The sequence below is a fragment of the Carcharodon carcharias genome, chromosome 4, assembly GCF_017639515.1.
Source record: "Carcharodon carcharias isolate sCarCar2 chromosome 4, sCarCar2.pri, whole genome shotgun sequence".
NCBI classification, from domain to species: domain Eukaryota; kingdom Metazoa; phylum Chordata; class Chondrichthyes; order Lamniformes; family Lamnidae; genus Carcharodon; species Carcharodon carcharias.
In genome coordinates this window covers 36,103,135-36,125,522 of record NC_054470.1, presented here as the reverse complement: position 1 = coordinate 36,125,522, position 22,388 = coordinate 36,103,135, and the positions used below count along the sequence as shown (strand labels likewise).

Sequence of the window (22,388 nt, the reverse complement as noted above, 5' to 3'; positions counted from 1 at the left end):
GGCAAGTCAGAATTCCTGATGGAAAATGGCCCCTATTTAGACAGTAAGGAAACAATCAGGCTGGTATGGGATTACCACCACCCCACTACCCCCATCCCCATAGCTCAGTCAGCTACTAACTTTCCCTAATGTGATTCACATATGAAGCATATCTCATTTAAGATCATAAAAGGTGCTTGCGGAACTTATCCAAGAAAGAGTCAACATGTTTAGGTCAGAGGAAGAAAAGGAGAAACAAAAATTGAATAATTGATTCTTTCAACAAATGAGTGATAGCCACTCACATGCAGGAAGGTTGCCATTTTTTAATGCATGGCCTTGTTAAGAATCGTGTACAGGAGAAAAATCCAATGCATTCATGACAAAGGTTTAGATTTACTTTTAAACTGCAAGAATTCACTTTACAATATGAGAACTTATAAAGGTGTAGATTAAGTTCTGTGACTCATTGGACATGGGCAGTCAACAAAATCTGGCCTGCTGTATGCCCATTGTTTCCACACAAAAATGGAATAGACAAGTATTGGTGAAACAAGGGGCTGCAGTTGTGTGCAAGCCCCACAAAGATAATAAGAAAAATCGAGAATGGCCGCATATGTTCAATACAAATGATCAGCATTGCAGTTGCTAAATGCCTATTTAACATTTGACTTCCGCTACATTAGGTCAATTTTTTTAAAAAAAGTGGGTCAGTTTGGCAATTCTAGGAATGATTTGTAGTTTGACTCAATAAGCCAGATATTGACTCTGCAACAATGTAAAATGCATGATACTGAGTTAGTAGTCCATTTTATTCCTCTCCAATTTTTCAAGTCAAAAACCTGGAGGGAGGTGACAAAGAAAAAATATTGCCTCACCTGTCCACCAAGCCCGGGAGAAGGTAAAAGAGATAAATTTTCCTGTTCTGGAAGGTTTCCAAAGTAAGTGCCCTCATATTTTGCTTCTATTTCCAATGTTGCCTGCAATTATAATTGCTTACTCCCAAAATGTCTGTGTATGTGTCATACAGGATTAGTCAGCCCTTGCACGTGCAAATATTTTTTAATCCAGTGCCTGAAAATCTTATTTTTGTTGCGCTGTTTTCAATTGCAAAATGTGCCAGGATGTAATTCCTAAAGCATGCATTTGGTTCAAATATTAATTGGCCACTGCCTTGGTAATTTGGTAATTAGTCATTGTCCATGAAGGATCATTGGCATCTTTCTCCATTAGAGAGAGAGACAATTGGTTATATAGCTTGAGAGGAAATACTCAGTATCAAGTATGGGGGAAGGTAAGGACTCAGGCCTCTATGAACTACCACAGCAAGTATGGGGATAAAACCCACACCATTGGCATTATTCTGCACTCACCAGCCAACTGATCCCCACATTTGGAGTGTACCACTATAATAATCTCCAGATCCTCAGACAGTGGCAAGCTGTTGTCTTAACTACCCTGTGATGCACCAGACAACCCAGAACAGCTGCATTACTTCAAAGAGAAACTTTGTTCTTGTGGTTTGTGTTTTGTGCTTTCAAACTACACCCTTCAATTTAACTTTGTTCCATTTAACAGCACACAACAGGAAGATATATAACCAAGGACTTCTGTTACAAAACTGTATCAGCATTGCAAGTGGGAGTTGTTTTTGCAGCATATTACTCAATGAAATACATAAATCAACAAATGTGCATATGAACTTGATTAAGAGCCACTGGTCTCATGAGACATTCAGAGGATAGACTGCAAAGCTGAAATCCTGGTGGTTTGTAACAAATCATTTGAATTCTTAGAACTAGATTTACTTTCGTGTAGGTTTTCTTTGGGCTCACAGGTGTTTAGTAATCAAGAGACAAGATACTCTACACGCCAGACATACGAGTAAAAAAATGCTGACTTATGCATTTCACTAAAAAAATAAAATTGAATACAGCAGCTTCATAACTAAATAAATACATAGAGACAGAGATGGTTGCATTTTAAGAAAGGGAAGAATTTCTTTTATCTAGCCTCTTTTTGCTTCAGTCAAAGTATAGTCACTGTTGTGATATAGGAAAATGCAGCAGCCAATTTGCACATTTGAAATAACCATCTACATATATGCCTAAGAGAGTAACTTTGCAGATTGTTTAACCTAGCAGCCCAAATTTATTCTGTCTTCACAGGCTCAGATTTGTAAAGGGAAGGGTTACAGCAGGTTATTTTAGACATTGTGCAACTGTGTACGAGAGTCCACTATTGTGTAGCTCAAGATATTTTGGATTACTGGATCAATCAGAGGACAGACTAAAATCCAATCTCCCAAGACTAGGCTTGTCATTATAAAGCAAACTCAAATCCAAAGAGATTTTGCTCATCTACTCTCCAAAAAGATATAGTGCAGAATTTTCCCAGATTTACACTAAGTGCGATAGCAGGCGGGTAAAATGTTTTATCCGCTGGCCGCAATGGTGGGTTTTCACGTTGTATCGTCCCTGTACACGCTGTTTCCATGTCAGGCGGGATCTTATTTGCCCTTCTGCCATCACCCACCATGTTTAAAAGGCAGCCTCCAGCACACCGCTTGTCAATACAGCTCACCACCGCTGCCTGGGAGACATGGCCAGCAAAGGAGAAAAGACCACAGCCCCCCCGGTTTAATGATGGGTCCCTCGAGTGACTGCTGGATACTGTGGAGGCCCGCCGGGATGTCCTGTATCCCTGCTTTGGCTGCAGCATGGGCAGCAAGTGACCAATCTGGCTTGGGAGACGGTAGTCAGTGTCAACGCCCTTAAGAAGAGGACAGCCACTCAGTGCCGCAAGAGGTTGAACGATCTCCTCCGTTCCTCCAGGGTAAGTCACCTTTTTTCATCACTCTCAACTCTCTCTCACTCAAACCCAGCACACATCCACAGGGCCCTCACTTACTAACAGTCCAAGGACATCACCATTCACTCTCTCACACACACCTTCATTGTCCTCATCCTGTCCATGGGACCACTCACTACTCCCACAGGTAAGGCACATTTATCATCTGATCCGGCAGGCATCCTGCTTACACCTTCTCCATCTCTATTCATGCAGGACAAGCTGGCACACAAGTGGGAGAGATCACAGACTGGTGGCAGAATGCTTGAAATCAAGTTGCTCACAGACTTTGAAAACAGAGCCATCCAGCTGGCCGGCGATGACCAGGACTGGTCCTGTGCTGACAGTGAGGTTGGCGGTGCTCCACCAAGTGAGGATCCAGTAGTGCAACATCCATCAGAGAACCATGCTGTGAGTGATGTGTCCTCTTTCACAGGCCACTACCATGCACTAATTATCTCCCCTCGCTTTCGCAGGCACATCACGGAAACAGCCAACACAGTCCATGACCCAGGGCTTCCAATCAAGCCCTGAAGAAGCCTCTGAAGGGGAAGCTGAAGGCACCCTCCTTGAAGTCCTGTCACAGCACTCACCCACGCACCCTCCACCAATGCAGAGACACATAGCTCGGTGGCATCTAGCTTTAGAATAGACACGGGATCACAATCTGGTGAGCGCATTGCATTGTCTGATCCACAGCAGGCAGCAGCAGGGACTTCCCAGGTTCCCAGCACACAGAGGACAGCTGAAGACCAGAAATTTGCTGAGTCTGAGTCAGATGACGAGCCTCTGGACTCGGTCATGTCACAATTGTTGGAGCTGCAAAGGCAAGCTCGGGAACATCAGGAAGGGATGTCCACTGTACTCTTCAGGTTGCAAGGCACGATGGAGGAGTCTGTTCCCCTTCAGGCTGAGGTGATAGCGCCAGCATTGTAATGCACCCAGGTCAACACTGGTAGAATGGTGCTTAACATTCCTACACTGCTGTACGGGCTCAACTCCATTGCTGATGCAATAGTTGGCCTCCAAAGTGTACACGAGAGGGGTGCAGGGCAGCTCTGTCTCACTCCAGCTACCCCTTACCTTCAAGGAGTCAGCCAGGGGTCCTCAGGCACCCAAAGGTAGAGGATTAGCAGTTGCACACTCCAGACCCATCCACCCAGGTGACTCTGGGAGTGACTGGCCTATCTGAATCCTCTCTTCCTGTGACCTCAGCAGCTCCAGCTTCACAGGCTGAGGAGGGTGTCACTGCCACACAGCAGGATCCTGAAAGCAGTTTGGGGCTCTCTAAGTCTCGGCCCTCCAGAAGATACCCGCCAAAGTTATCACAGACAGGGCGTCAGTCAGCAGGCTGCCTCCACCTGCGCTGTGGATGTCCGGGGAGCACCAAGACGTAGAGGCAGGGTTAGGAAAGTTAAGGAGAATTAGTTGCATAGCCTGTGCACAGGTGTTAATCAATTGTACATTCTGATCACTATTGTCAATAAATTCCCAAGAACGTCTCCCTTCCTGTGGCTTCTTGTTCTGATGAGCAGTGTTCTTGTCACTCAGATGTGAAACCTTTCTGCACAAGATAAAGGCAGGTGTCTCAGTCCAAGGCCTCTTCCCTGTGCTCTGTGCAGTCTTCAGACCAAAGTGATGGTCCAGCCTCACATTCCCTGGAAACATTACTGATAGTTGCACCTTGGCGGTGCTTGTCATTGCTGCCAGAATGTAGTGGGCAGGCACCACAGAGTTCTCTCATTCTCTCAGGTGTGCTCCCATGACCTTTAAGGTGGGGCTGGCCCCCTTCTCTTCAGTGTCTGTGACCACTGATGCTGTGTTCCAGCTCCTGAAGGGCTCAGGTGCTGAGGGCGGACAAAGTCTCAGATGCTTCTAAAGTTTCTTGGCTGCGTCTCTATGAAATGACCCTGATCACGAAGCACAAGCAAGCTGCCCTCAGCCAGACAGGAATCAGACATTATCTGAGGCTATGTGAAGATCAATGATGTGCCCTCACTGCATGTCGACATCATCCTCCTGCAATTGAGCGACTGTTAGGGCCTCTACTGGATCTCCATGACAGGGGCATTCTCTCAGAGGGTATTATTCATGCTGCCATAAGCCAGACTGGAGTCAAACGTTCACAAATGCAGTGAGGATCTATGGGGTCACCTCACTGCATGTTGTCATCATCCTCCACAAATCTAGCAGCTATGAGGGCTTCCCGAGTGCACCTGTCTTGCCTAGCCAGTGCGAGGGCCTCATCCCCATCATTGTCAGCTCCAAGGACCTCCTCATCCTTATTCCCATCAGCGTCCTCCTCATTGGAGGAGACATGCAGCTTCTTCATTTCCTCCTCAGCCAGCTCTTCTCCCCACTGGACCGCCAGGTTGTAAAGGCCGTAGCAGATGATGACAATGAGTGACATCCTCCGCAGACTGTATTGCAGGGCTCCACCAGACCGGTCTAGACACTGGAACCTCATCTTCAGCATCTTGATGCTCCAAGTTGCGAGTTGCAACATGAGCCTCCTTCGTGTCGCTCTGCTGCAGTCTGAGTCCGCCGCATGGGGGTCATCAGCTGTGGCCTCTGTGGGTAACCCTTGTCCCCAAGGAACAATCCCTGCCGCAAAGGGCGGGAAAGGTCTGGAGCACTTGGTGGCCCTTTGGTGCCTCCACGTTGCTTGCGTAGGTGGGCAGGCAAGGAGCCCGACCCCAATCATATCACTGTCGCTGCACCTGAACTGTCTCAGTTGCAGAGGAATGGTCAGTTTATACAGGTGTCCCTACTGCGTGGCCACTTCCATCACCTATCCTGCTCCCCACCTTGATTTCTTGCAGGCAGGATCCAATGCCAGGGCAGGAGTTGCCAATCCCCACTCCCGACAATAGCAACAGTCGCCTCCGAGGCTGGGCAGCAGTTGCCCCCAGACATCACCCCCTTGTAAACAGTCGCCTCCGAGGCAGGGAGGCACTTCACCCTGACCCTGGCACCCCTGAACCCTGCAAAGCATCAGACGACCCTGGTGAGCTGTGGAAGGTGATGCTGTTTACTCACCTCAGTTCCCCAAAAGTGAAGGCCGCCAAGTACACGTTGCCTGTGTGTTGTGAAATACATTGAGGTGCTTTCCCACCGACATGGACGGACAATCCAGCGGGAGTCAAAGAGCTTGACAGGATGGCATTTTAATGATATGATGATGTGTTACAATGAGCTCCTCGGCAACCATTGGCGGGAAAGGTGGCCCGCCACTGGCGGGCTGAGCAGAAGATCGCGACCTGCCCTCCCGCCATCGCGAAACCGATCGCGCCATATTGTCCGCACACGCCACCTATCATGCCCGCTGCCTGCAGGCATGGAAAATTCTGCCCATGGTCCCTAGTTGGACATTAAGCAATAGGTAAGTGTGGGTTTTAGCCTAACTAGGAAAACAGTAGTTATCAGATGGCACAGTAATCAGCACAATTCACTATATTCTCCTGGATCACAGGATGGGCAGAAATCCCATTAAAAGCAGTGCTTCTTCCAACTGGTGGTGTAGAACTTCAGTAGCAAATACTTGCCTCTCTACTATCTATCAAAGTTGGATATACAAGTGTAAGTTCATGTGCTTCATGTCCAGCTCATGTTCTCCGGCAACTATTGTGCAGACCTTATGCTTTCCATTAGTTATTTGATGGATATTTGTCTTCTGCATGATGCAGAATAACTTACTATGATCCAACCACCTTGGTGTTTTCTATGCTGGGTACAATCCACCTCACAGCTTGGTCCTAGGTTTCATATGTGGCATGCCTAGTAGTTACAGGCAAGGCTTGGAGAATTGCTTTGACACATCTTTTACATCATAGGTTTTTCAAGCATTGGGATTTTACAATCACTGAATAGATGAGAAAGACTAGAGTTTACTTTGCCTCTCCCTAACATGAAGAACTGCACTTAAGCTAAAGCTGTCATTCACCAGAACTTCGGGCACAGACACAAAGCAATTGGGACAGATTGACCCTTGCATCTTATAATCAGTACTTTGAAGTTTCCCTCTGGAGCTATGCAGAACAATAATAATGGACTTTGTAGTACACCCAAATTCTACTAGTTAACCCACTGTTCAGCACGCAAGTTCCCCAGGTGAATGTACCAATACATCATCGGTAAAAGTGCTGCAATACTTCCAGAAATGACTGGAACAGATATTGCAACACTGTCCCATCTGATGTCATCTAATATGGCACTGATGAAGATATTAAATATCACGGGTGACAGCGGACAAACTTGCTCCACTTCTCATAGAAATATAGCTCAGCGATTCTCCAAACTTCCATTCATGGATCTTAGGCTGGCGCATGCATTTCAGATCAAATCTAAGATTTAAACATAACTCCTATAGAATACAATTACTTTTCAGCAATAATGCACTAATTTGAAAGCCTTATGAAAACTGGTGAGAGGCCTTCAAGTGGGTTTCCTCAAGCCTAGTAGCAATGTTCCATGATCAAGCATTACCTTTTCCATGCATTCCTCGCAAAAACAAAATCCATTCAATCTCTCCTTGACTAGATCAAATGAAAATATTATTTTATTAAAAAATGACTGAGAAAGCTTTCAGATGAAGGACCCTCATTAGCTGTGACAGGTGAAGAGGGCACTCAGTAGAGTGCATAGCTCTGCCAACTCAACATTAAACTAAATTATAGCATTTATGTACTTTTAGCTAATTTTTTGTCCCATGAATGTGAGGCTTTTCCCTGCATGTTTGATGCACTAACTACAAAGCTGAAAAAAGAAATCTTTTTATTAAAAGCTTCCATCTACCGAGGAGGCTTTAGGCCAATCCTCATCCAACAACCTGCCTTGAAAACTCTGTTCACATTTTGACAGCTGTGACAAATTCTACCACAGCAACTGAGAAAACCTACACCATTCTAAATAAAACAACCCACAACATTTAATAAAAAGTCAATTCACCCTATCAACCAATGTTAACCGATCCTTTAAAAAAATTCCAGGATCCCGATCCACATCATCTCCAAAAACTAACCAGTTTTTCCTTGGACCATACCAAGTTTCAGTGAAATCTGTCCATTAGTTTTTGAGGTATATTTTTTTTTTAATAGAAAAACAGACTAATAGGGGTGAAAACATGACCTCTGTCCACCTTCAATGGCGGATGCACCATTCAAGTTCCCATTCTCTGTTGGTTTGCTTATTCAACACTAATCTTATTCTGTATGATGAGTGTCATGGCCTAATGAGCATATAAAATTGTAATCAGATACAAAGTTAGGTAGTGGTTAAATGGTGAGATTAAAAAATATATTCAGAAGCACAGCAGGTTGATTGACAACTGAGAAAGAAAAAGATAGCAATGTTTCCTGTTTGACTCCTCGTTGGAAATCAAAATTAAATTCTTATTTCAATATGAGTGGGATTTCTTCATTGTTACATGACAAAAGAGTAGAAATGTCAACAATGTTATAAACCAACATGCAGCCTTTCAGAAAGGACATTTGACATTGGATAACAATTAATATCAATAGTTTTTCGTTCAGTAGCCCTGCTGTCCTGACTTGAGATCGATGGACACCATGCTCAGTGATTCCTGCTTGGATTGTGTGTGGGCACAGGTTTGGGCTCAGTTTATAATATTTCCTAAAGTCACATACTACAATACTCAAATATTTAGGTTCATACATGAAGAATGGACAAGATAATGAAGGGCTGTTGATGTCAGTGTTTCATAGCATGAATCAGTGTCTTCAGATGAGGGAGAAAATTCCTTCCAGCAACTGAGCTGAAAAGATATCTGGGCTTTTCCTAAAATTGTTTTAACCTTTCCTGCTATCCCGCCCTCCCAACCGCCCCATGTCAAAATTTTTATTTGGAAATATTATTTACCAAGCTTATGTAATTACCACAGCACTGAAACTGTCCTAATCAAAGTCACAAAATATATCGCCTGTGACTGTCAATTTCCCCTATCTTTCTCTAACCTTTGACACTGTCAACCACACCATCCTTCTCCAAAAGCTTTCCTCCATTGTCCAAGTCAGTGGGACTGCCCTCACTAGGTTCCACTCTTTCTTGTGTAATCATAGACACAACAATGGCCTCTCCTCCTGCTCTTCAGTGTTAGAGTTCTCCAAGGATCTATTCCTGAACCCCTCCTCTGCCTTAGCTAAAGGCTGCCCCCATGGAAACATCATCTAAAGCCATAGAGTCAGTTTTAGTATGTAGGTTGACAACACCCAGCTCTACCACCTGAACAAATCTGTGTTTTCAGACTGCTTGTCCAATATCCAGTGCTGGAGGAGTTGCATTTTATTTCAGTTAAACATTTGAGAGGACTAAAGCCACTGATTTTGACCACCAGCACAAACTACATTACTTTTCAACATATATATTAATGACTTAAATGAACAAATGCAGAGCTGTATATCCAAGTTTGCAGATGACACAAATCATGTGGATTGGGGTAGTAAGTTAAAAAGGGATACAGACAAAATGAATATGTCACTGGAATTCAATGCGGGGAAGTATGAGATCATTCACTTTGAATCCAAGAAAAACAAGTCAAAACATTTTCTTAATAGTGAGATTTTAGGAGCTCTGGAGCAGTAAAGGGATCTAGGTGTTTATGTCCAGAAATCTCCAAAAGCTAGTGTACAGGTACTAAAAGCAAATCCAAAAGAGTTTATCATAAGAGTTGGTACTCAAAAGCCAGGAAGCAATGCTTCAGTTGTGGGGTCTTGATCAGATCCCATCTGGAGTACTGAATTCTGTTCTGGACACCACATCTCAGGAAAGATATATTAACCTAGGATGTGCCACAGTGCAGATACACCAGAGTGATGCCAGGGCTTAAAAGGTCACGTTATGAGGAGAGGCTGCATAAGCTTGGTTTATTTTCTTGAGTTTTGAAGGTTGAAGGGTGATACCACTATAAACTTTAGCTCATCGAAAACATTGGTGCCAGTATCCTTTTCTGCACCAAGTCCAGTTCAGCCTTCACCTCTGCTCAATGAATTAAATTGACTCCTGGTCGTCTAACATCTCAAATTTAAAATTCTCATCCTATTGTTTAAATCCTGTAATGGTCTCACCCTTCCCAATGTTACCTCCTCCTGCTCCACAACCCTCCAATTAGTCTGCATTCCTTCAGCTCTAGTCTCTTTTATATATCAGTCCTTTCACCCTGCCATTTATGGCTGTGCCTTCAGCCATCTAGGACCTAGGCTCTGAAATTATCTCCCTAGCCTTCTCTGCCTCACTTTCTTCCTCTTCTCCTTAATACCCGTATCAGAAGTAATATTTTGACCACATCCCTACTAATATCTCCTTCTTGGTTTTGATGTTAATTTTTGTCTGACTACGCTTCTATGAAGTGGATTGAGATATTTTGCTACACTAAAAATGCTACATAGACAGAAGTTATCATTGTGTTATAAGAGTGACTGATCAGTTCCTTCCTGTATTTCAGATTAATTAAAAGAAATTTTAGACACAAGTCTTAAAGCTGCATTGGAGACCTGCAACTTAAATGGATATACTTCCTTATTTACCGTAGTTGATGCAATCACTTCTGAACACCATTTATTGGTGACCTGTTATGCTGCATTGTGTGCTGAGTATTTAGTTTTTGCGCTTCAGCATGCTTAATAGGGGCCATAGAAAAGTCATAATGCACATAAAAATGAATTGCCGCAACATTCTTTCGTGAAACCTCAGACTCATCTCTTCATTCCGAAGAACAGAGAATTCTCATTTAAATTCTAGTGAGGGAGCTCCAGCTATCTGCATGTTATGCATGCATCAAGCAATATGTCTCTGCTGTTATAAGCATGCACAAGTAAAACACCTACAGAGGCACATTGTTTAGAAATAAGCAGATGGTAGTTTATAGAGTTTATAAGTCTCCAGAAATCTCCAGCTTTTCAATAACCAGTGCCACCAGCAATGTGCTACTACTGATGCTTTTTAAAAAATCAACTCAAAACACTAGCTTTTAAGTTGTAAAACCTATGTTAAAATTCACTCTCAATAGCCCACAATTATATATTTCTTGTAAAACTAACCTTGTTGGAAGAGGACTAGGTATGGAAAAGAATTTTGTTATACATTAAAATATATAGAAGTTACAACACAAACAGTAGCCACTGGCCTAAGTAGCATATGTTGGTGTTCATGGTTCACACAACTAAACAGTTCTAATCCTGTTTACCTACCTGCTCCCATAACCTAGAGTTCAGTATCACACTGCTTTTATTATTTACAGCAGTCACAAGTGCAAGATTGACAGATTGTCATGCGTAATAACATCACAAAGTGGTCAACTGAGATTGAATAAAGATACAGTTAACTATTAACTGCAAAATAATTGCAACACCACCCTTCTGAATTGGTCAACATGCTGACACATTCATTGTTCTGATACAATAAGACCACAGGCTGCTGATCAGTCTTAAGGCAATGAGGTGTTCAGTACTCATGATACTGAGATAATTGGACCAGGTTTTATGGCATGAAAGAGTGACACAAGAGCCCAGATTTTCCTGCAAGAGAGAGTTCAGCATCCTACACTGTAAATTTAGCTGTCTACATACTGAGCCCAGTGTTGAGAAGTTCCTTTGTATTTTGACTACAAATACAAGAAGATATGTTGCAAAATATGATAGTAGTGAAACGAGAAAAAGTGTTGCCATTTCCCCCAGTAAGTCCACAATTACATGGCAATTTTTGTGATTTAAATTTGCTTTAATGCAAATCACAAGTATGGTACTCATCTAAAGTGCTCCGCTGATACTTCTTGGTGGAAATCGGTCAACATACTTCCATTTAGAGTATACAAATGAATCTGAACACAGATTCAATGGGTATACCAAGTCTACTCTCTTGCCCAAGGGCGGTTCATGTTTAATCATTCAAATGATTGAGTGATTTAAAATGAAACAATCTACTGACTACAAAACACATGGCTTCCAGGTCACTAGCGGTGGTGTGAAAAAAGACAGGAATGCAGCAAAACCACAATCGTTATTGTTTTCAGGACTCGGCTAGAGCTATGAAAATTAGGTTCTAACTGTTGTTAACGTGGGGTGGCGCGGTGGCGAGCGCTGCTGCCTCAGTGTCAGGGATCCGGGTTCAAACCTTGGGTGTGTGTGTGTGGAGTTTGCACGTTCTTCTCATGTCTGTGTGGGTCCCCTCCGGGTGTTCCGGTTTCCTTCCATCGTCCAGGTGGCTTAGCTACAGTAAAGTGCGTGCGTGTGCATGCGCCCTGTGATGGACTGGTGTGTACTCCGCCTATTGCCCACTGCCTACTCCAACTCGCCGCAGTTCTGGAAAAGTGAGCCAATGTTGTTATCATGGGATAAGGGTGGAGCCACCCAAACGCGAGGAAGGTTATGAGGTGCAGAAAGCCAACGTAAATACAATGTTGTGATGACTTGGCTCAAAAAAGGGGCAGGGCTAGGTGCTAAATATTCCCACATAGAGGATGTTCAGGGAAGAGAGGGTAGGAAAGATGGAGAAGAAAAGAAAGCACTGATTGAGAATATAACAGTGCTGGAGAGAGGATGACCTGGAGGGGCCCAGGTCAAAGAATCTATTTGGTTACAGTTAAGAAACAATAAAGGTACCATTACACTGTTGGATGTATTCCATAGGCCACTAAATAGTGGGAAAGATATAGTGGAGAAAATTTACAGAGAGATGCAAGAACTAAAGAGTAGTGATAATGGGAAACTTCAATTACCTAACATAGACTGGATTAGTAATAGTGTAAAGGGCAGAGAGGGGGGAAAAATTTCTGAGGTGTGTTCAGACAATTTTAATAATCAATATGTTTCCAGCCCAACAAGGAAGAAGGCATTGCTGGATTTGATTCTGTGGAATAAAGTGGGTCTAGTGGATCAAGTGTCAGTAGGGGAACACTTAATGGATAGTGATCATGGTTTGAGGGGGGAGAATTTGAGTGCAGGTGCATTTATCCCCAATAAACTGGAATTAAAGATTGGCAGGCAAAACTAATGGGACAATCGGCTGCCTTTAAAGAGGCTATGGCTCAAGTATAGTTGAGGTATATTCTCATGAGGGGTAAAGGGTAGGCAACAATACCAGAGCTCCCAGACAACAAGAGAGAGAGTAGCATGAAGCAGACAATGGGTGTATATGACTGATGTCAGGTAGATGATACAAGTGAAATACAGGCTGAATATAGACAGTTCAGAAGGGAAGTGGAGAAAAAAAAATTGAGGCGCAAAAGAGACAGTATGAGAAGAGGCTGGAAGCTAACATGAAAAGGAATCCAGAAGTCTTCTATAGGTATATAAATAGTAAAGGGTAAAAAAGGGGTGGGACTGATTATGGGTTATGGACATGGAGGCAGAGGCATGGCTAATGTGCCAAAATGAGTAAGTTGTATGTCTTTCCCAAGGAAGAAAATGCTGCCAAAGTCATAGTGAAGGAGCAGATTTTAAGACACTGGATGGGCTAACATTGATAAAGGGAAGCTATCAGAAAGGTTGATTACACTTAAAATTGACAAGTTACCAGGATCAATGTCCGATGATGCTGAGGGAAGGAAGGGTGGAAATTGTGGTGGTGCTCAGAAGTCTTCTATAGGTATATAAATAGTAAAGGGTAAAAAAGGGGTGGGACTGATTATGGGTTATGGACATGGAGGCAGAGGCATGGCTAATGTGCCAAAATGAGTAAGTTGTATGTCTTTCCCAAGGAAGAAAATGCTGCCAAAGTCATAGTGAAGGAGCAGATTTTAAGACACTGGATGGGCTAACATTGATAAAGGGAAGCTATCAGAAAGGTTGATTACACTTAAAATTGACAAGTTACCAGGATCAATGTCCGATGATGCTGAGGGAAGGAAGGGTGGAAATTGTGGTGGTGCTGGCCAGCCATAATTTTTCAATTCTCCGTAGACACGTGGGGTGGTGCCAGAGGATTAGAGGATTGCAAATGACTCACCCTTGTTTAAAAAAGGATTTAAGGAGAAACTACATGCCAGTCAGTTTAACCTTGGTGATGGGAAAGCTCTTAGAAGCAATAAACCGGCACAAAATTAACAGACACTTGGACAAGTGTTGTTTAATTAAGGAAAGCCAGCTCGGATTTGTTAAAGGCAAATTGTGTTTAACCAATTTGATTGTTTTTTTTAAATGAGGTAACAGGTTTGAAGAGGGCAATGCCGTTTATATGGTATATAGGCTTCCAAAAGATGTTTGATAAAGTACCACCTAATGGGTGTGACCACACCTTTATAATAAAAAGGAATAAAAATGGCAGTGTTAGCAAGGATATGAAGCTGGCTGAGTTACAGCGAACAGAAGTAGTGGTGAACGCTTGTTTTCAGAGTGGAGGAAGGTATAAAGTGGGGTTCCCCAGGGGTCAGTGATAAAGCCACTGCTTTTCTTGATCTATATTAAATGGTCTAGACTTGGGTTTACAAGGCACAATTTCAGATGACACAAAACTTGGAAGTAACTGTGAGGAGGACAAAGATAGGCTGATGAAATTGGCGGATAAGTGACAAATGAAATTTAATGCAGAGGAATGTGAAGTGATACATTTTGAAGAACAAGGAGAGCCAATAGAAACTAAACAGTACAAGTCTAAAAGAGGGTTCAGGAACAACAGGACCTGAGGGTATGAGTGCACAAAGTCTTGTACATGATGAGAAAATGGTTAGAAAGGCATGGCTAAGCTCCTGATTTACCGGGCAACAGCAAACCCCGTGCTCCTATATGCTTCGGAGACTTGGACAACCTGCAGCAGGCTCCTCAAAGCACTTTATAAGTTCCACCGGCGGGGCCTTCAGAGGATCCTCAAAATCCAGTGGCAAGAAAGGCAGTTGAACAGCAGAATCCTCTCCCAAGCCATCTTGCCCAGCATCAAGGTGCTAATCACAAAACCAGCTCTGCTGGGCGGACAAGTCATTTGTATTCCTGACACCAAACTCCCAAAGCAACTACTCTACTTGGAACTTGGCCTTCGAAGTGCAATTTTTTTACTGCATAGTAGAAAGTTATGAATAAATTACTTTAAAAGCTTTTTAAACTTCCATCTGTCACTATAGGGTTTATTGGCTCGATACAATGAATAGTGTGTCAATGGGCATGTAAGTGTCATAGCTTGGCATAGGGGGCATTAGGGGCCATAGGGGGTTTGTGGAAAGGCAGAACTTGGCATGGGGGGTGGATGTGAGGAGGACATTTTGAACTTACCCTTTAAAAGGTCCTCTCATGCAGGCTAAGGTTCACAATTCCTCCAAGGGACCGTGAACCACGACTCTTTAAAAATCTGGCCCGAGTCCATGATTACTGCGGAGGACTAGGACATGACTATCCCTGCAATGGAGCCAGGCACCTCAGGAGTGCTGGGTGAGGGCTTTTGTCAGTAACTAGCCCGTACTCTTAAAAGGCACCCCCCAAAATAACTCAGACAGCCCAGGAATGTGTTGAGAATCCCAGAATCGGGTCTCACCCACCATTTTTAAAGGGCTCCCGAGTTATCCAGGCCATAGGGTACAAAAGTAAGTTAGTTATGCTGAACCTTTATAAAGCACTGATATGGCTTCACCTGGAGTATTGTGTGCAACTCTGGACAGCACACTTTAGGGAGAATGTGAAGGCTTCAGGGAGAGTGCAAATAAGGTTTACAAAAATGGTTCCAGGATGAGGGACTTCAATTGCATGGATAGATTGGTGAAACTGTGAATGTTCTCCTAACAGAAAAGACGGTTGAAAGGATATTTGACAGAGCTGTTCAAAATGATGATAGATTTAGACAGTGAGATTGCTCCCATTAGTAGAAGAGTTAAGAACCAGAGGGCACCGATTTAATGAACCAGAGGGAACATGAGAAAAGTTTTTTTAAAAAAACGTAGCAAGTTGCTACAATCCAGAATGTCCTACCTTGGAGGGTGCTGGAGATAGATTCAATCATGGCTTTCAAAGGGGAATTGGATAAGCACCTGAAGGGAATAAATAGGCAGGACTGCGGGGAAAGAACAGGGAAGTGGGACTAGCTAAATTACTCTTGCAAAAAGCCCACACATACTTGACAGGCTGACTAGCCCCTCTGTGCTGTAACCAATGATTCAATGAGTGGAGACATAAATCACTTAACTGCATAATTTCCTCTTTCTGATTGGTTATGAAGCTGTTCCGGGTTCTTAACAAAATTCCCCATTAGCCAGCTTGATGACCCAATTGACACATCACAAAAATGTTAATAATGTTACATACTTAAACATTGTTGTGTGCCAGTTCAAGTAGCTTGTACTGACTCTCCAATACCTCTCTAATAATTATATTAAGAAGAAAGACATGATGAGGAAGACTATTGTTAAACACAATTAAAACGGCAACCAATTTTCTGGACTTAATTTCACAGGCAGTTTACAAATAATGAAGAAGGTGCACTGGTGTAATTTAAAATCACAACGGTAGGCAAGTAGTGTAGTGAAAAGTAAGCCATTTGTCAAAGAGTAAATTAATTGTAAAGGTAGGTTGTTTCTAGGCTTAACTCCTTATAAATAACTAAAGCACTTACTTCTCCCAAACTGTGCAATTGTTGGGCCACTTCCCTCAGGTCTTCTTCACTCACCAAGGGATTAACTTGGTCCTGAACATCATACACAAACTGTTGCCATGACATAAACTGGTTGGGTCCATTTTGTTTTCTCCAGGAAGGCAGTGTAGCGATGATTTTCTCACAGAGGAATGTCATCGGTAGACAAGCCTAAAGGAGTTCAGGACAATAACAGAGCAATGTATATACCTTACAGGATAATAGAAAAATGCAAGTGGATTTTGAAAACCATATTGTAATAATTGTACACCTAGATCGTGACTTCTACACAGCCAATTAAACTAGATATTAAGTTAAAGTCTCCTGAAGTGCATTTTCCCAATTTTCAACCTCTTTTGAAGGTGTTAACTTATGCTGGAGCATGAACCTATAGGCACCAGCAGACACTTCTTGAAGATACCATTTCCTTCATTGGTCAGTGAATGCCTCTGGTTATTTTTCCAATGGGAACATCAGATTTGAATCTAATCCTGCCCTCACATGATGTCAACTCATTCATTTTCTAAACAGAACAACATTCAGGAGCTGAATTAAAAACAGCTGTTCTGTTGAAGGGTCATGTGGACTCGAAACGTCAACTCTTTTCTTCTCCGCCGATGCTGCCAGACCTGCTGAGTTTTTTCAGGTAATTCTGTTTTTATTCAGGATCTGAAGCCTGGCCTGAATTTTCCCTCTCTAGTTCGGGTCCTTCCTGGTTAGTATGGCTCAGGATTGAATGAAATGGTGCATTTAGACAACAAACTACTTGAACAGCAAGATGAGGTCCTTTATTAAAAATGACTTGCAAAAGGAAAAAGGCCTCTTTTTGCCTTGTCTGGTTCTTCCCCCAATAAGGTGCTGATGCATTAGCTTTAAAGACAGTTTTATTTTTAAAATTAAAATGCTTGAGGAAATGTATATCATGCACAAAATCCAAAAACTTTTTTTGAGCAGCCAAACAAATTAAAAATACCTTTGTAAAGATCTCTATTATTGAATACACTATCAGCAAGTCACACAGACCAGGAGGGCCCAGGGTGTGATATCTCTCCCTGTGGGAATACAGGTTATGATATACCTGGCCTGGGCTGAGGAAATACAGGGGGGCGGGAAAATCAAACAGGGTTCAACTTACTATTGCTATCTAATTATCCCTGCTGGAAAATTGCATAAGCAGGCATCATGCCAGAACATGATCAGTTTTAGCTCTAACATCCCCATAGTCAAACAGCTTTCTGACACTCATTGTCTAGGCAGAGTGACAATCACAGGGAGGTGATGGCGTAGTGGTATTATCGCTGGACTAGTGATCCAGAGATGGCTAATAGTCTGGGGACCTGGGTTTGAATCCCGCCATGGCAAATGGTGGAATGTGAATTAAATAAATGATGACCATGAAGCCATTGTAGATTGAAGGAAATCTGTTATCCTTACCTGCTCTGGCCTATACGTGACTCCAGACCCATAGCAATGTGGTTGAATTTTAAATGGCCTAGCCACTCAGTTGTACAAGTCACAAAAAAGGAATGAAATCAGACCTGACATTGACCTAGGCACCAGAAACGACGATGGCAATCTCAGTCCTGTTGACCCTGCAAAGTTCTCCTTACTAACATCTGGGGACTAGTCAAGCCACAGCCTCACAGAATCATATGTTACAGATAACGTCCCACCCTTTCACCATTCCTGGGTATGTCCTGCACAGTGGTATACAGTTGGGAGGGATTTGCCCTGGGAGTCCTCAACATCGACTCTGGACTCCATGAAGTCTCATGGCATCGGGTCAAACATGGGCAAGGAAACCTCCTGCTGATTACCACTTGCTGCCCTCCCTCAGCTGATGAATCGGTGCTTCCTCCATGTTGAACACTGAGGATGGCAAGGGTGCAGAATGTACTCTGGGTCGGGGACTCCAAGAGTGGCTCAGTAGCACCACTACTGACCAAGTTGGCTGAGTTAGACTGGTGGGGAGGGAACCAATGAAGAGGGAAAAATATACCTGATCTCATCCTAACCTACCTGTCTGCCGCAGATGCATCTGTCCATGACAGTATCAGTAGGAGTGACCACCGCACAGTAATGGAGGTGCCCGCCTTCACATTGTGGATGCCCTCCATCGAGTTGTGTAATACCAGTGCTAAATGGGATAGATTTCGAACAAATCTAACAACTCAACACTGGGCATCCACATCCATCAGCAGCAGCAGAATTGTACTCTAACACAATCTGTAACCTCATGGCCCAGCATATCTCCCACTCTACCATTACCATCAGGCCAGGGGATCAAATTTGGTTCAATGAAGAGTGCAGGAGGGCAAGCCAGGAGCAGCACCAGGCATACCTAAAAATGAGTTGTCAATTTGGTGAAGCTATAACACAGGACTACTTTCTTGCCAAAAAACATAATCAGCAAGTGAAAGACAGGGCGAAGCGATCCCACAACCAATGGATCTGATCAAAGCTCTGCAATCCTGCTACATCCAGTCATGAATGGTGGTGGACAATTAAACAACTCAGTGAAGGAGGAGGCTCCACAAACATTCCCATCCTCAATGATGGGGGAGCCCAGCACATCAGTGCGAAAGATAAGGCTGAAGCATTTGCTACAATCTTCTGCCAGAAGTGCCGAGTGGATGACCCATCTCAGCCTCCTCCGGTGGTCCCAGGTGCCAGTCTTCAGCCAATTTGATTTGCTCCACATGATATCAAGAAACGGCTGAAGGCACTGGATACTGCAAAGGCTAGTGGCCCTGACAATATTCCGTACTGAAGACTTGTGCTCCAGACCTTGCCCGCGTCCCTAGCCAAGCTGTTCCAGTATAGCTACAACACGGGCAACTGCCCGACTATGTGGAAAATTGCCCAGGTATGTGCTGTACACAAAAAGCGGGACAAATCCAACCTGGTCAATTACCGCCCCATCAGTCTACACTCGCTCATCAGTAAAGTAATGGAAGGGGTCATCAACTGTGCTATCAAACAGCACTTGCTTAGCAATAACCTGCTCACTGACGTCCAGTTTGGGTTCCGTCAGGGCCAGCTCCTGGCCTCGTTACAACCTTGATTCAAACATGGACAAAAGAGCTGAACTCCTGAGGTGAAGTGAGAGTGGCTGTCCTTGACATCAAGGAAGCATTTGACAGAGTGTGGCATCAAGAAGCCCTAGCAAAACTGGAATCAATGGGAATCAGGGGGAAAACTCTCCCCTGGTTGGAGTCATACCTAGCACAAAGGAAGATGGTTGTAGTTGTTGGAGGTCAGTCATCTCAGCTCCAGGACATCAGCGCAAGAGTTCCTCAGGGTAGTTATTGTCCTCAGCCCAACCATCTTCAGCTGCTTCATCAATGACCTTCCTTCCAACATAAGGTCAGAAGTGGAGATGTTCGTTGATGATTGCATAATGCTCAGCACCATTCACGACTCCTCAGATACTGAAGCATTCTATGTCCAAATGCTGCAAGACCTGGACAATATCCAGGCTAGGGCTGACCAGTGGCAAGTAACATTTGCACCACACAAGTGTCAGGCAATGACTATCTTCGACAAGAATCAAACCATCGCCCCTTGATGTTCAAAGGCATTACCATCACTGAATCCCCCACTAACAACATCCTGAGGGTTACCATTGACCAGAAACTGAACTGGATTAGCCATATAAATACTGTGGCCACAAGAGCAGGTCAGAGGCTAGGAATCATGCAACGAGTAACTCGCTTCCTGACTCCCCAAAGCCTGTCCATCATCTACAAGGCACAAGTCAGGAGTGCGATGGAATATTCCCCACTTGCCTGGATGAGTGCAGCTCCCACAACATTCAAGAAGCTTGACACCATCCAGGACAAAGCAGTCTGCTTGATTGGCACCACATCCATGAACGTTCACTCCTTCCACCACCAATACACTGTAGCAGTAATGTGTACCAAGATACAGTGCAGGAATTCACCAAGGCTCCTTAGATAGCACCTTCCAAACCCATGACCACTACCATCTAGAAGGACAAGGGCAGCAGATAGGTGGGAACACCACCGCCTAGAGGTTCCCCTCCAAGTCACTCACCATCCTGAGTTGGGAATATATCGTCATTCCTTCACTGTCGCTAGGTCAAAATCCTGGAACTCCTTTCCTAACAGCACTATGGGTGTACCCACACCACAGGGACTGCAGCGGTTCAAGAAGGCAGCTCACCACCACCTTCTCAAAGGCATCTAGGGATGGGCAATAAATGCTGGCCCATGCAGCGAAGCCCGCATCCCATGAATGAATAAAAATTTGACCATATAACAGATCACATTTAAGCCCAATCATGACACAGTTAATTCCTGCGGTGCTCATGAACAGTGAGCAAGAACATTGGGTGCTGCTTCCATTCTCTAACCTAAGGGTACTAATCCAACTGTAATGTCCTTCTGTCACTCTGGGTGAGACCAGCTAACTCTACACACAATGTCTTGTGCATAATCAATTATTTAAATGTTGCTGGATGTGGGTCATAGCATAAGCAGGGCAAATGTGTCTCAAATTTCTAAATTACTTCCACTGGAAACAGTTCTGTACTATACTCAGGGTATGGGCATCTATATTAGCTCCTAAGGCAGCCAAAGGAGAGATAAAAGAAAATGAAGAGGTAGAAGGATGGTGATTAGATTGAGAAAATGGAAAAAAGGAGCAAAGAGGAACAGAAAGCAACAGGAGAAAAAGACAACGCAAGAGTAAATACCAAGCATTATAAAATAAAGTATCACAGTCAAAAATCTTATAAACATAATCAACAAAAGCACAAAACATTACAGTGTATAATTGGTATGCCCGCAGTTGGGTCCACATAAGAAAAATGGAAGAAAAACATACAGTAGGTGAACACTGTAAAGGGCAATTTATTAAGTAACAGTAGTCCAAAGATTAATGTTGATTTTTAACTAGGGCGTGGAGCAAATACTTCCAGAAGATAAACTAGCTAAAACTGAAGGGTTTGTGGCAATCAAATAAAATGTCAGCTTTTGAACACAGCCTTTGGAACATGCTGACATACTTAATTTTTAGCACTGTGTTCACATTGCTCTAATTGCAAACAGGATACTACAAAATACAGAAATGTAGGCAACGTGACCAATTGAAGACTGTGATCTTGCACTATGGTGTAATCACGACAAACAATTTAAAGCAGCTTTTACATTGTTATCAGTGGGACCTGTGAATGCTGATTCCTGAAATTCAGATTAGAGATGCCTACAAAAATCTCAGCAAATTTGGCAGGGTCACTGATGCCGTTTTCAGGAAGACTCCTTCTGTGCTGACCGTGCACAGAATCCATGTCATGTCACAATCTGCTACAACATTACTTCTTGTACTTGCCTATCAGATGAAGCTGTTTGGCCCAATGATATAAAGAGAGATTAGTCAGTGTGTACAGTATAACGCGACCGGTAATTGGATGCATTAAATGCTCCTTCCCTTCCATCATCCCTATGTGGAGTTAGGACTTGTGCCATGTAGTGTACTTAAAAAAGTAGGATAGCTTTGTGGAAAGAAAATAGACCATTTGGCCTCCAAGCCTGCTCTGCCATTCACTAAGATCATCTTCCACCTCAGCTGTACCCTCCTGTGCTATCCTCATATCCTCGATTCCTTTAGTACCAAAAGGTCTATTGAACTCTGTCTTGAACATGTTTAAAGACTAAGCATCCACAAAATTCCAAAGATGCACAATGCTTTGAAGAAATTTCTCCTCATCTCAGTCCTAACAGCCAAGGCCTTATTCAGATTCTGGAACCCAGAGTTCCTGACTCCTCAGCCAGGGGACACATCCTCCCAGGGTCCACCCTGTCAAGTCCCTTAAAGAATTTTATATGTTTTGATGGGACCACCCTTCATTCTTCTAAACTCGAGGGAATATAAGCCAAGTGTACTCAATCCCTCCTCCATTCCAGGAATTAGTTGACTGAACCTTCATTGCGCTTAGTAAGATGGCCAAAATTGCACAATCCTTCAGGTGGTTC

General features: G+C 43.4%; 1 protein-coding gene across 7 annotated transcripts in view; it reads right to left on the bottom strand.

Annotated features, from left to right (window-relative positions):
* Positions 1-22,388, bottom strand: part of dapk1 (death-associated protein kinase 1) — a 225,658-nt gene that overhangs the window by 2,719 nt on the left and 200,551 nt on the right. For all 7 annotated transcript variants that reach the window (XM_041186193.1, XM_041186194.1, XM_041186192.1 and 4 more), the window contains one exon: positions 16,375-16,563. In XM_041186193.1, the coding sequence (XP_041042127.1) occupies positions 16,375-16,563 (189 nt within the window). The remainder of the gene's footprint in view (positions 1-16,374; positions 16,564-22,388) is intronic.